This window comes from Cricetulus griseus, chromosome 8 (genome assembly GCF_003668045.3).
Source record: "Cricetulus griseus strain 17A/GY chromosome 8, alternate assembly CriGri-PICRH-1.0, whole genome shotgun sequence".
Taxonomy (NCBI): Eukaryota; Metazoa; Chordata; class Mammalia; order Rodentia; family Cricetidae; genus Cricetulus; species Cricetulus griseus.
The window spans coordinates 11,042,141-11,057,580 of NC_048601.1; the positions used below are offsets into that span (position 1 = coordinate 11,042,141).

Sequence of the window (15,440 nt, forward strand, 5' to 3'; positions counted from 1 at the left end):
TTAAAAATGGAAACATGGATGACTTTTAAAGTGCCATCCTGGAGTTCCTATCCATAACCCTAAATTTATAGATGCAGGGTTCTGTACTTTCTCTCACTGTTCTGTGGCTGTAGGTTTGATTTACCTGAACCTGTTGGCTATTCGAGAGCAGCATCTTGACTTTCTGGGTCTGCTTTGTAATTATTTTTTGTGAAACTACTTGAGCCAAATACATTAAAATATTTATTAGGCATTATCAAGGCAGAGCCTTTTGCCCTCCACTATATGCACAGGGCTAGGTGGCCACAGCTCCTGGGGCTTCTTCTGTTACCACCGTTCCTCTCACTGTAGGAGTGAGAGGTTGTGAAGTCCGTGACTACACCCAGCTCTACACAGGTGATAGGGGTTGGAATTCCGGTCCTGACATACCAAGCACTACACCCACTGAGTCATCTCCTGGCCCACATCATGCTTTTCATCAGCACAAAAAGTGCCCCCAAATCCCTCTGGATGGTTTTCCCTTTGGACTCCTGCTTGCCTCCAGTCAATGTCTCTCTTTTTATTTCCGCCCAAAGACTTCCTCTTTATTCACATTATTTTCATTCTAGCTGGCCCATCCTGTCTCTTGTAAACAACACTCATAATCCCTATTGTAGCCATGTTTCTTTTTCATGTTGAGCCTCCTTTTCTGTATTTACTCATTTTCAAAACAGAGATTCACAGAGACACATGGTTTGCCAGTTGAGAGTATGTAGAACATTTTTTTTTTTTTTTTGCTAGAGCCTACAGTTAAAGCACCTCCATTAGAACTCTAGCTACTGCAGCCAGGTGGTGGTGGCACTTGCCTTTAATCCCAGCACTTGGATGGCAGAGATAGGCAGATCTCTGTGAGTTCCAGACCAGCCTGGTCTACAAGAGCTAGTTCCAGGATAGACTCCATAGCCACAGAGAAACCTTGTCTCAAAAAACAAAGAAACACCCTAGCTACTACAAAAAAAGTGGCTGCTGGGCTGAAGGAAGAGCCTTGTGTGCACTTATATGACAGACCCAGACCCCATCCCCATCAGGAGGGAAGGCTTAGCCTATAGACTGAAACATACATGGTGATCCGGACCAGGAAGAATCCATACTTCAGGGAATGGCACTTCCTGGATACCATGTACCTTTCCATCCCATTGCTCTTGTTCTATGGTCATGGGTTTGCTCTTCCCAGTATAGCTCAGAAGCAGACAACTTAGTACTGAATAGCACTGCTGTGGAATATCCACCGGGGCCACTTGTCCTTCCAAGAATGAGAGGGAAGACAGGGAGAAGGGAGGAAGAAAGGGAAGGGTCTTGGTTTGATTCCTTCTTATTGCAATAAAACAGTGACCAAAAACAGCTTGGAGGAGGGAAGAATTTATTTCAGCTTTCATGTCATACTCCATCAACGAGGGACGCCAGTGCAGGAACTCGGAGGCAGGAACTGGAGTAAAGACCATAGAAGAACAATGGGTACTCACTTGCCATGGTTTGTTCAGTTACTTTCTTATACAGTGCAGACCAAGCCATCCAGAAATGGTACTACCCGCAGTGGGCTGGGCTCTCTTCCATCAATTAGTGATCACGAAAATGCCTCACAGCCAAGCCCACAGGAGACAATCCTTAGTTGACCTTCTTTCTTGCCAGGTGACTAGTTTGCATCAAGTTGACAGAAAATTAACCAGTGCAGGAAGAAAGGATGGGAAGGAAGGAGGGGGAAGGGAAGAGGGAGAAAGGGGGGAGGAGGAGGGAGGGAAGGAAAGAGGGAAGGAAGAAGGGAGGGACTGAGGGAGGGAGGGGTACCAATGATCCAGTACTTATGTGAAAATAACATATTCTTTCTCAAAGTGGCCTTGATCTCTGCAGTGGCAGCTCATTCTGTTACCTTCTACTTGTCCCATTGATGAGGAAGAGACTTCCCATTGTTCCCAAAATAGAAGACAGTGGCCATAAACAAGCACTTGGCACTGTGCCTATGGTCATGGCAGCAGTTTTTCAGTCTCGTGTACTCACGACCAGGGAGAGGAGAAGACAGCTGGCCGTGCAAGGCCATATGCAGGTGGGGATTGTTCTCAGAAAGAGCTTGAACCAGCGAGGCCTGTGGGTGCAGGCTTAGCAGTAGCAAAGATGTACCCTTGGTTTCTGAAGGAGGATATGGTTGGTTTCTTTTTCTTTTCTTTTATTATTCTCTCGTAGATCACATCGTGACAGCAGTTTCTCCTCCCAGCCCCACCACCTCCCCTCTGCCCAAAATCTATTCCTTCATGCCTCTTCAATAAATAAATAAAAGAGCAGGCCTCCCAGGAATATCCATCGAACATGGTATAACAGGTTACAATAGGACTAGGCACAAACCCTCATGTCAGGGCTGGATGAGACACTCCAGTAGAAGGGAAGGCCCCAGGTACAGGCAACAGACACTCTCCTCCCACTGTTGGGAGTCCCACAAGAGCACCAAGCTATACAAACATAACACACAAGCAGAGGACCTAGCTCGGACCCATGCGGGGTCTGTGACTGTCACTTCAGTCTCTGTGAGCCCCTATGAGCCCTGCTTAGCTGATTCTGTGGGTCGTGTTCTTGTGGTGTCCTCTACCCCTCTGGCTCCTACAATCCTTCCTCCCCCTCCTCTGTGGGGTTCCTCTGGCTCTGCCTCACGTTTGGCTGTGGGTCTCTGCATCTGCTACTATCAGTTGCTGGATGACACCTCTCTGATGACCCTTGGATGAGGCACCAAACTACGAGTCCAGCAAGATGTCATTAGGAGTCATTCCACTGACATTTTTTTCCCAGTTGTGTTTGGTCCTATCCTGGGTCTCTAGATGTCTTGCTTCTGGTTCCTGGCCATCTAGGCAGTGTCATGTGGTAGGAGCCTTGCCTGTTATACAAGATGGCCAGTTCGGATGCTTGTGTTCCTCATTACCAGGAGACCTCTATAGTGTCACACTCATAGATTCCAGGGAGGTTTCCTCTGCATTAGGTTTCTATATAACTCCCCAAATACCCCCCAATTCCAGTCATCTCTCCAAGTACTCTCTCCCTCTCCCGCTCGTCACCCACCTGACCCTTCCTGTTCCCATCCCCACCTGCCTCCAAACACCTGCAAAATCTATTCTTTTCCCTCTTCCCAGGGAGACTCATGCCCTCCCTCCTTGAGCCGTCCTTGTTACTTAGCTTTTCTGGGTCTGTGGGGTGTAAGGTGGTCCACTGATGGGGGAGGTCCTTCTGTGTATATGATTGTCTTATTAGTTGATAAATAAAATACTGTTGGCCAGTAGGAAAACAAGATAAGTGGGGCTAGGAGTCAAGGAGGATTCTGGGAAAGGTAGGAGAGAGCGCAGAGTCACCATGTGAGCCCGAGAAGACAGGACACTTGCTGCTGGCATCCGACAAGATAAGTCTTATAAAATGTATAGATTTATGATAATTAAGACTGGCCAAGCAGTATTTGAAACTAATATAAGTGTCTGTGTGTTACTTGGGACCATAATGTGGCCTGTCTGCAGTGTGGCTGGAAATGAATGCTCCTCTGAGACCTTGCTTCTGTCCTATTTACTTCCCTAATGTCTCTAGCTTCTGCCTGCTGGGATTAAGGGGGGCTTCTAAGCCTGGGGGGCTTCTAAGGCTTGTGGCTGACTTTGCTTTTCTGAATCCTCAGTCAGTCAAGCTTTAATAAATCATAAATAATATATCACTACAATTACCTCTCTGATGGATGTGGAGTTGGATGAAAATCTTCTCCTATTCTGTAGGCTGCTGTTTGGTCCTTTTGACAGTGTGGTTTGCCTTACAGGTTTTCAGTTACATGAGGCCCCACTGATTGTTGAGCTTGCTGTCAGTGCTATCAGGGTTCTGTTCAAGAAGTTGTCTCGTGTGCTAATGCATTCAAGACTGTTCCCAACTTTCTCTCTTATTAGGTTTGTTGTATATGGATTCATGTTGAGTTCTTTGATCCACTAGGACTTGAGTTTGTTCAGGGTGATAGATACGAATCTATCTGCATTCTTCTACATGCCAACATCCTGTTAGACCAGCACCATTTTTTTTTGAAGATGCTTTCTTTTTTCTATTGTGTGTTTCTTGCTTCTTTATGAAAAATCAGGTGTTCATAGGGTGTGGATTTATGTCTGGGTCTTCAATTCCATTCCATTTATCTGTTTTTATGCCAATACCATGCAGTTTTTATTATTATAGCTCTGAGTACAGCTTGAAATCAGGGATGGCGATACCTTTGGAAGTTCTTTTATTGTACCAGATTGCTTTAGCTATCCTGGATTTTTTATTTTTCTACGTGAAGTTGAGTATTGTCCTTTCAAGGCCTGTAAAGAATTAGGTTAGGATTTTGATGGAAATTTCATCGAATCTGTAGATTGTTTTTGGTAATATGGTCATTTTTGCTATGTTAATCCTACCAATCCATGAGCATGGGAGATCTTTCCTTCTTCTGATATATCTTCTTTTATTTCTTTCTTTAAAGCCTTGAAATTTTTGTCATACAGGTCTCTCATTTGCTTGGTTAGAGTTGCTCCAAGACGTATTATTTGTGGCTCTTGTGAAAGGTGTTGTTCCCCTGATTTCTTTCTCAGCACATTTGTCATTTATGAATAGGAGGGCTACTGATATTTAGTTAATATTGTATCCTGCCATTTTACTAACAGTGTTTATGGGCTGAAGGAGTTCCCTGGTAGAATTTGGGTATCACTTATGTATACTACCATATCATCTGCAAATAACAATACTTTGATATCTTCCTTTCCAATTTGTCCTTGGAGTCATCTTGTTCATTGGCAGAAAAGTGAAATCTGTTGGCCAAAGGCTGGGGCAGAAGACAGCTGCTTCATCTAGACAGAAAGCCAGTCATATGGGCATTGAAGCTTTCCCTGAAGGTTGAAAACATGTCTAACAAGAACCAAAAATTGCATGGGTTAGACTTTGTGAAGCCCAAAGACAAGGCAGAACATGGAATTTTGGTTTTTATAATACAGAGACTATGACTGGAGAGCAATAAGTATATTTTTCTTTCTTATTAGAAGTCTTGCTGTTTGGAGTGCAAAGTGTGTCACCCTATATGTTTCTCGATCAGGTTTCAAAGCTTTATTTTTTGCTGAAAATTATTCCAAGAACCTCATATTGTCTTGTAAATGAGTCTCAGAAATCGGCAGGGGCCTTGTATGAATAATGTGTTTGAGGAAAAAATTTGAGTCAAGTTATTTCGGACAACCACCCAAAAGCTTTTCAAGTTGTTAGTTGGGTAATAATGGTAGTAGTTGTGTTTGGCATCAACAAGAGACAGCCATCATGCCCAGGTGAGGATGAAACAAAGGCTTTCTGCTGAGTGATGCCTCACTTTCCTGTCCAGGGCCTCCACACTTCAATATGTAGACTACCCAGAGGGACTGTCTACAGGAATCTGTAGTCCTGTTGTCTCTGAAATGGCCGTGATAACTTCAGATAAACAGAGACATTTTAATGAGTGTGGATAAAGTCCAATACCCAGGATAACTGCCATTCGAATTTCCTCACTTCTCTTAAGCAACTTGAGTGACCACTTCTTGGTACCCAAAGTTTCTTTAAAATTGGTTTCAATGGCAAATAAATTGAGGTTAGCAAGTGTCCCCCAGGGAGATGCCTAATATCTCAATATTAGGCAGTGCCAAATATCCCAAATGTTCTGTTAATGTCAACAATGCAGCCTTCTCTGTTAACTAACTCGATACGTCGTGAAAGCGAGTATCTAGAGCTCTCTATGAGGGTAAACAGATACCATGCAGTAAAGGGGCCATCAATGGCAGTCTTCTTCTGTTAACTTGCTGCTCTCCTGAGCTGTATTCTAGAGATGCTTCCTTGGCCTCCTTCTCTACCTAAGGTCTTCACTTTGTCTCCTTTTGCAAGGATGCTCCTGACTTCAATCAGCTCCCAGAAATGTCAGATGAAAAATGGCCCAAATGTGAATTACGACAATAAAAGTTTATAAGCTACTAAAATCAAGTTATAGCACTAAGAGCTGAGTCAACTGACGATGTTAAATGGAACATTTTACAGCTGGTCCTGAGATAATGATAAAAAAAAAAAAAAGGCACACAGAGCATGAAGAAATAACTGACAGGAAACAAGTCCCAAATCAAGTCCAGGGCACCTGACTGCTGTGTGAGCTATCTCTCAGCCTAGATATGGGCCAGGGAGGCCCTAGGTCCTGCCCCAAATGATGTGACAGACTTTGATGATTCCCCATTGGAGGCCTCACCCTCTCTGAGGAGTGGGTGGGGTGGGATGGGGAGATGGTGGGGGAGGTGGGAGAATGGAAGGGAGGGGAACTGGGATTGGTATGTAAAATAAGACCGTTTTAAGTTAAATAAAAATTAATAAAAAATATATAAAAAATAAGGCAACCTTTAGCTTTTATGAAGATGCTGTCCAACCTGAGGCTTGATTTTTGTCCCGAGCTGTCAATCCAGGCAAGGATTCTGTTTACCATGACTCTTACCACAAAAGCAAACTTCATCCAGAATGTTAAATCATAGTGCATTGAAAAACTGTAGGGCACATGGGAAGATCACCATCATTTTAAAAAGCCAGGTGCTTAAAACATTTCAGAAGGGATGCAGAGCAAGGCCTAGTGATGTAATCTCCAGGGCCAGCTACCCAGGGAGGGCAAGGCAGACGTGCTAGATGTTCAAGGACTGTGTGGTCCACACAGCGAGTTCAAGGCTAGCCCAGAATTATGTTGGAACCAGAATCTCAAAATAAAAACATAAAGAAAAAAAACATGAGAAAAAAAAAAAAAACAGCCTAAGAACATAGGTTACTGGCAGACAACTTGCTTACCCTGTGCAAGGCCCTAACTTCAGTCTCTAGAACTAGACAATAGACAGATAGATAGATAATAGATAGGTGATAGATAGAGATAGAGAGAAAGAGAATTAGGAATCAGAATAGCTAATGGGGCAATCTGGCATTTTATTTTTTAAGTAACCCCACTTACAAAATATTTAAGGAACAGCTTGACAAATAGCTTGACATTTCCACTTACTCCCTCTAACCTCTCAGGACAGGGTCCTCCCCTCCAGCTCCCCCACATTCCTATATACCAAGTCACAGTGAATTTTATCCATGCCCGCTGTGTCCCCAAAGACAGATGGAAGTGTGCTGCCATGCCCAGGGGACTTGGTACTGCCTCCTGAAAGACTGGTATTTGCTGTAATTGCAAAATCTCTTAGAAATATGATGTTTTACCTCTAAAGATATTTCAAAATTTATATTCTTCTCCCTCATTTGACTTTGTTATAATATAAAGATAGTCTTTTCAATTACTTACTATGGACCGAAATTCATGCTCCAAGAAGAATTAATGTCGTGTTAATTCTCAGGTTTCACGTGCTCCTTGCCAACCTCTTACCCGAGCCAGAGTAACATAATGATAAAACGGTATAATCGCATGACACATGAAGTGCTGAAGTGAAATGCAAAGGACAGAAATATGACTGGGATATTAATACAAGAGAAAAAGAAAATAGCACTGCTTGAATGGGCTTAGTGGGCTAGCTTAGTTTTTTTCTGAAAATCAGTGGGATGTTAGCTCACCTTTCCTTGGCCTACACCCCAACTCCCCCACTCAAGTACAGCTTTAGTAACTACACATGCATAGGGGTCGGGCAGAGACACAGACACAGAAATGCAGACAAAAAAAAACAGAAAAAGAGAGACATGGGGCTTTAGTATTCATTTGCAGACCTACAGGAAGATACTCAGTGCAAACGTTCATCTAAACACCAAATGGAGGCATCATCGTGTCACCATAGCAACAGAATCAGGCATTTCCTTTATAATGGTACACAGATGAAGAAGATGAAAGGCTGGAGAGATGGCTCAGTGGGTAAGAGCACTAGCTGCTCTTACAAGAGCATATCTGGGTTTGATTCCCAGAACCACAGGACAGCTTCCAACTGTTTATGACTCCAGTCCCAGGAGATAGAACGCCCCCTTCTGGCATTCTAGAGTGCTGAATGCACACGGCATGCATACACACAGACCTGGGGGCAAACCACTGATGCACACACAATCTAAATGATAATATCAATTAATGAAGTGTGGTAGTATAACCCATAAAACAGCACTTAAACTCAATTCTTCTCTTTGAAGATAGCATCTGGCATTGTAGCCCAGACTGGCCCTCAGACTCCTGGTCAACCTGCTACCTCAGTCCCAACAGAACTGGGATTTCAGGTGTGTGCCATTTCAGCAACAACTTTATCTACGGCATTCAAGACAAGGTAATTCCATGGTTGGGACACAAGCATGTTCCAATGGGACGTTAAATGACAGAAGAAAAAGTTGTTGTTTTATTATTATTATTATTATTATTAACCCTTACAGTTTTATTAGTGATCAAACCTCTTTGTGATGGTCAAACTTTTAAAATTTATTTTTATTAAATCTTTGAGATTTCCATACAATGTATTTTTATCATAGTCGCCTCCCATTCTTTCTCCCAAATCCTCTCAGATCCCCTCCTGCCCAGCTCTCAACTACATGTCATTTGTTTGGTTTGGTTTGGTTTGGTTTGGTTTTCAACAAAGTGAGATCAATACAGAAAGATACAGTTAGTCACCTGACTATGGGGAGCCTGGTCCCCATTTAATAAATTTACAATATAACCCGTACACCCAAGGCTCAGGAAACATTGTGGAAAAAAAAAGGGGGGGGGCAGAAAGGATTGTAAGAGCCAAAAGCCCAGGACATTTGTTGCTGGTCTCCTTTGTGAAGGAGAGAGACAGAGAACACTAAATAGGGAATGGCATAGTCAATCACAGCTATCTAACTTAGGTTATTAACTTAGCAGAACATAACCCAAATCCGACTTCTAAGTCTGTGCTTCCCAGGAAGAGACCAAGCGATACCTTCTAGTTCCAGAAGCATCCGGTAGTACAGACAAAGCTCAGCACTGAAGGTCAAGGCCTTCTGCATAGAGATGGGTTGCTAAGTCCCAGACCCCCTTCGTTAACACCCTAGAAACTATGGCTCTAAGAAGGCAGGGGACCCAGTCACTGGCATTTGAACCTTCAAAAGGGATGGGCTCCTAGTCTCATAATGTCAAAGTGTATCGGTTTTTCTAGTCACTCAGAACTACAGTCGGACCTTTCCTGTAAAGACAGATTTTCCTTTTAAACTGTATCATATGGGACCATATTTCTGGCTTTAGAGTATTGGCTAAAATTGGGTATTAGATGTATTGTATTTTATATAGCATGGTGGATTGTAATACATCAGAATCCATTAAGGAAGCTGGAGAGATGGCTCCGGTAGTGAAGCATTTGTCCTGCAGGTGTGAGGGCCTGAGCTTGGGGCTCTGGAATTCACACAAAAAGATAGACATGGTGGTTGTGCATGCGTATAATTCCAGGCATGGTGGGGTGACAGGCAGACTCCAGTGTCCAGGCCCAATATCAGCACAGAGGTGGATGTGACCATTAACACCTCCTTTCTCTCTAAAGGAACTGATGGCAGTCTGGCATGCAGCATTAGCATTCTCATATGCCAGTTGCTTAACAAGTATTCCTGCCTCTCCATCAATCACAAGACAACTGACCACCTGTAAAAGATGAGAAGCAAAGCCTTCACATGGCTCATCAGGCCCCTGTCTAATTTTAGAAAGTTTCTCTGTCTTTTTTCCAGAATCCGGTAACTTATGCCATGCATGTGTCCTCACTCCCAGAAAACCAAGGGGCTCCCTTCCATATGGGCAACACATCATCCCGGCTTCTCTATCCATTCCAGTCATCACTGGAGGATTTCGGGTGCTTGGGGGAGGGGAAGATGGCAGGATTCTCATCCTCAAGATGAACTGGCATTCTTACTTTTGATTTTCTTGGTCCTTTCTGACCTTGCACCAGAAAAAAAAAAAGCCCCCTTTTAACTTGTAAGATTTTTTTCCTTGTGTTTCATGATTTAGATCATATTCATGTAAAGAATCTGTGTCACAGCATTTCTGAATCCTCTGGCACGGGAATACTTCCTCCTTGTCTCTGGGCTTTCCCTGGATTCTCATCAACTTGATCCCATACTCCAGGATCTAGCGAGCCCTTTTCAGGAAACCAAGGGTTATATTGTGTTATTAAATCTCAACGTGTTTGCAGCTGGACTGTAGACGTTGCAGCGTCTCTCTTAGTTAGGAAATGATGTATCAGCTCAGGCTATAGGTCGCGTCTCCCTGTTTTTAGGCCCATGTTGATCCTTCCTTACTTCGTGCTGTGGGGGACCTCATGCCCTCTTAGGTTTCCATTCACCTGCATCAGGTGCCACTTGTCATCTTTCTCCAACCTATGCAGATCCCTGTCTGTGAGACCTGGGAACTGAGGACCAGAAAGAAGGGGGGGCGGGGGGGGGAGGGAGGAGCAACAGTATAATTCAGGGACAACCTTACCTGAGTTTCAGGGTACTTTTATACATGAATGCAACAAAGAAAGCAATGATCCATGGAAGGTTGCTTGACTTCAGAAAAACATGTCCATAGACATCAGTAAGCACATACTAGATGTTAACAGAGCAGCCCTCTCCCAGAACCTTCTCTCGACAGACAGATTTTAACATGATTGCCTGGCACCTACTATAGATTATATCTGAGAAAGCAGGAAATCGAGGCAGAAGGCCATACCCAGATTCAGGGAACACTGACCAGATTGGGTTCTATAGCTGTATTCTGACATCCAACAAAAATAAACATGTCTTATAAATCGAATGTGTTGCCACAGGAGGCACGAACTCACATCCAAGAACAATGCAGGGAACAAGATGCATTTGAGATAAAAGACCCTTGCCTTCCTACCTGGAGTTTCTCTCACAGTTCTCCAAGGCATTGTTCACCATGAGTCTTTCTTTTGACTGTGTTTCGACACTGGAAGCTCTTGGGCTAGCCTAGCCTACATGACAGGGTTCCAGGCGAATAAGACCCTGTTTTGAACAAAAGCTGCAAGGAGTTTAGGTGCCGACACTCAAGATTATCCCTTGACCTCCATTACACATACTCTACTTGCGTGTATCTGCACCCAACACGCAGGAAGATTCACATATGCACACATAAGCATGCACTGAATAAAGATTTCAGATGTAGGAAGAGGAAAAAAAATCGTAGCAAAGACCAAAAGCAAAAGTTAAAATCTAATAGTAAATGAAGTACCTTGAATCCTGAGTAATAGCATAAATACTTGGTTTGATGCTGTAAGGAAGTGGATATCCTTTGTTGCGTATCTTCTAGCTAGAATAATTATTCATCAGGTCCAAAAAAAAAACAAACAAAACAAAAAAAACTCTGCATCAATCAGAGATTAATGTTACCTACCCAACACTTGCAGTGATCTGACCATTAGGGAACCCTGGATTCACTCCATTTGTCAAAATGTGTGTCATCTGACTGGTCTTACGATTAGATATGCAGAAGACAATCTGATCATAAAAAAAGAGTTTTCAGTCCTTCTATATGTATTTACTCCATATGTTAGGTACAGTACTAAACACAGAGACTTGAGAATAAATGAAACAAGCATAGATGAGGCAAATTAGTATCATGACCAAGGTTACCCTTATAACCCAGAGAAAGGTGTCTGGCAATGCTGGGGTGCAATGCTTATCATTGTTTCTATTAATTGCAGAATTAAATGAATTTTGGCAATGAAGTTTCAGATAGCTTTCTTTCCCAGGCAATATTACTGAGGCAAACAACTCTCTATGAATTGCAGGATAATAAAATATTCACAGAAACTTGCAACTCTGCAGCTGAATAACAATTACACACTTGCTCCAAACAGGCAATTGGTTTCCAAACACATTAAACAAAGGCAATTTAGAAGGCTTCTTCTTCGTGCTGGCATCCTTGACGCTACTGAACATCCTGGGATTCTGGAGGGCTTCACGGAGGTAAGTGTGTGGGAAAAGGAACGATTTCTGACTCCGTGAAATATTGGTCTGAGACTCATGAGTGAGCCAACGGGTCCCATATGCCATGATGAGACAAATTAACATCCTGCAGAAATTTAATGGATTATTCTGAGCAAAAACTTCACTTTAGACTTTCCTTATCAACCAGTTCTCACAATAAATAAGTGCTTTATTCCATTATAAAGCATGACATGATGCCAGTGTGGTTTTCTTTATCCACTGTAGCACTGTTTTAAAGTTACAGGTAGCTATATGGGTAAGTCATTGCCATTGGAAAAAAATCATTAAACAAACATCTAAGAACTTAATGACCCTAGAGATTTGGGTTCCATTCAAACCTTTAAATCAGCAGTGGCCGTTTCAAGGTCAGTAGGTGAAAATCCATTAGAGCAGTGTTTCTCAACCTTCCTAATGCTGTGACCCTTTAATACAGTTCCTCACATTGTGGTGACCCCCAACCATAAAATTTTGTTGCTACTTCATAACTATAATGTTGCTACTGTTATGAATCATAATGTAAATATCTTATATACAGGATATCTGATATCTGACCCCCCAAGGCATCATAACCCGCTGTTTTAGAGACTCACCTAAGTTGTCAGAATAATGTAATATCATCTTCATTGTGCATAATCTCACTTGTCTTATAGTTAGAGTATGCAAAATACTGTCTAATCATGGACCTATTTTTCATCCATTCAATCCCTATTTGCTAAAAAAAACCTCCATGAATCAGGCACCTTTGTGTCATCTGCTATCCATCTATTCATTGATTGTCCCACCTGTCTCTTTCTGTCAGATTCTAGCTTAATCAAAGAGCAATTTACACATGTAAATTATGTCAGGATAAACCAGCCTCTGGCTTGTAGGGAGAGAACTCTGTAAAGGGCTAAGGCCCATGTGCACCACATCACAGGAACTCGAGTTTCATTGTCCTCACTTGCCTCTGTTTATTTACTGTAGACGTTTACCTATGAGACATCCCACTTGCCACCTCTTCCTTGCCCAAACCAGTCTTTCATTCTTCTATCAAACATCTTTTGGATCAGCATCCAGGTGACAGATGGCTGCAGCAAACAAGAAGTTTGCAGAGGCAAAAGTAAACAGATGTTCCATGTCATCTATAGCCCTGATCTCCCCCAGGTGATGGTCTGTTATGGGAGACACTGAAACCCTGCAAAGAGGGGTGGGAACCAGACCTGAACTTGAATAGCCCCTTTAGTATGAGCCACCCTCCAAAGCACACAAGACCTACCTCTCTCCTACAACCTGGAATTTCTCTCTAAATGCCAGGCTCTTAGAGCACAATGAAACAGTAAATCAGCGTCTCACAGGAAACTTCAACAAGGATTTGTAGCTTTGTAGGAAAACAGATTATGTCATGAAAACAGAAGCCAAAGACACGTGCTCTTTCCCTCCAGCCACTGTCTCCTACCCCAGAAGCTGAGCCCATTTGCCCACATGTACAGTCCAGTACCACCTTTCCATTCTTTATTTCATAGTGTTTTGGTAAGAATTTGCCTTTGGCTGGGTGGTGGTAGCTCACACCTTTAATCCCAGCACTTGGTAGGTAGAGGCAGGAGGATTTCTGAGTTTAAAGTCAGCCTGAACTGAAGTAAGTTCCAGGACACCCAGGGCTACACAGAGAAACCCTGTCTCAAAAACAAACAACAAAAAAAAAAGAAAAAGAAAAGAGAAAAAAAGGGAGGGAAGGGAAAGGAAAGAAAAGAAAAGAAAAGAAAAGAAAAGAAAAGAAAAGAAAAGAAAAGAAAAGAGAATTTGCCTTTGCCCTTCACAGAAGCAGCCTCCAGAGTCAGGGATGTCGTGATCTGTTCCAGTGTATGAGCAATGTAAACACCCACACACTCCTTAACCCAGCTAGGCCTTGGTTTCTTCACCTCCTACTGTGATGCAAGATTGTCTGAGGTTGAGTAACTACTCAAAAACGTTAGCAATGCTAAAGTGTCTACCAATTTGGCCTCTACAGCCCCTCTCTTCTGCTTCATTCTTCTCATGCTTATGCTCAGGTATGGTCTAGTTGGCCATGAGTGTGACAGAATCCAAGTAAGTCTTACTTGGGAATCACAATTTATCGGCTCATTGTGCATGCATGCATTCAGCCAATCTGTTAAGCATTGTTCCTGGCACTAAAGAGACAATGTTGAACCATGGAAACTCCATTAGTACAAAGGGGATGAGATTGCTGTCCAATCTAAAACATTTAAGTATCTGTGGTTATTGAGTGAGAGCTTGAGGTTGGTGAAAAGCAAGACGAATGAAAATGTCCAACACCAGAGATTACAGCAAAGACAAGGGATTATGCACCAAGGTGGGTTTGATTCATAAACAAGCGCAATTCTCTCCACACCTTATGTAAGCCATAAGGAAGTGTTTTACACCTGAATTTCAGTTTTCTAGTGTGTAAAATGGGAACAATCCCTCCTCCCAGAGTAGTACATTGGAGAAGCTATTGCAGAAAGGTAAGTTTCTCTGATGTTAGGGGTGGACAGTGGACATGTTTAAAATGTGGTCACAGATTCCTTTGACAATGGTCTCAGCACCAAATTCATGGTACATATGATCAATACAGTACAATTTACAGCACATCTGATGAGCCCTTGGAGTCCAAGCAGCCATGAAATCCACTGCCAATAAAATTTCAGGCTTCCTCTCACTGACAGTACAGAAAAGACTCACAGGTGGTTGTAAAACACCACCAACCTGCTGGTCATGATGGTGTGTGCTGCCCTGTAATCCCAGCATTTAGGAAGCCAAGGCAACAGGATTATCCTAGTTCAAACAAGCCTAAACTACATAGCAAGTCCCAGGCGTGCTTGGGCTACATGACAATACCTTGTCTCAATAATAAGACAGCCTATCTAAAGGTCCTTCTAGAAGCCTTACTATGTACTAAATAGAACTCTCCTGTCCTTGTACAAAGACTGCCTCTTAAATAATGACCCCTGAGGTGCCGTCATAAAGGGTAGGCAAGCACGGGAGGAAGCCTGTGATTTATCAAGTCATCTACATCTGCTCCTAAGGAGAGCTGGCTTTCTTTCTTTCTTTAGATATTGTAATCTAAATCATTTTAATGCCCAGAGCATCAGTGGAGGAAATCGTGAAACTCTTCTCTGGGAAAAGTCTCTGAAGTTTTATGGCAGTACACAGGAAACATCGTCAAGTATTGATCTTTGGGAGACAGCCCTATGAAACTGGACTTGACTCTGTCTTGTGAGCGCCACGATTCATTATTTTCTTCTTCAGTCGGACACTTTATACATTTTACTGGGAAAGTCAAAATAGAAGAAAGTGACGATGAATGATATCTATGTACTTTATTTACAAAGAACAGTTATGACCCTCTAATAAACTGTTACGCTTTTGTATTGATATGTTATGCTTTTGAACTAATTGATTTCAACTCTATGACCAGAAAATGATTATTTTCTATGTCAACATGGCAATCATATTATATAACCTTTACCATGGTTCAGCAATTGAAAGTGACA

The 15,440-nt window shown here is 42.6% G+C and overlaps 1 protein-coding gene across 1 annotated transcript in view; it reads left to right on the top strand.

The window, feature by feature from the left end:
* Slc15a5 (solute carrier family 15 member 5) overlaps positions 1-15,141 on the top strand; it is a 96,151-nt gene extending 81,010 nt beyond the window's left edge. Inside the window, exons 8-9 of the mRNA XM_027429932.2 lie at positions 11,802-11,910; positions 15,000-15,141. Coding sequence (XP_027285733.1) covers positions 11,802-11,910; positions 15,000-15,141 — 251 coding nt within the window. The remainder of the gene's footprint in view (positions 1-11,801; positions 11,911-14,999) is intronic.
* Positions 15,142-15,440: the final 299 nt, after the last annotated feature.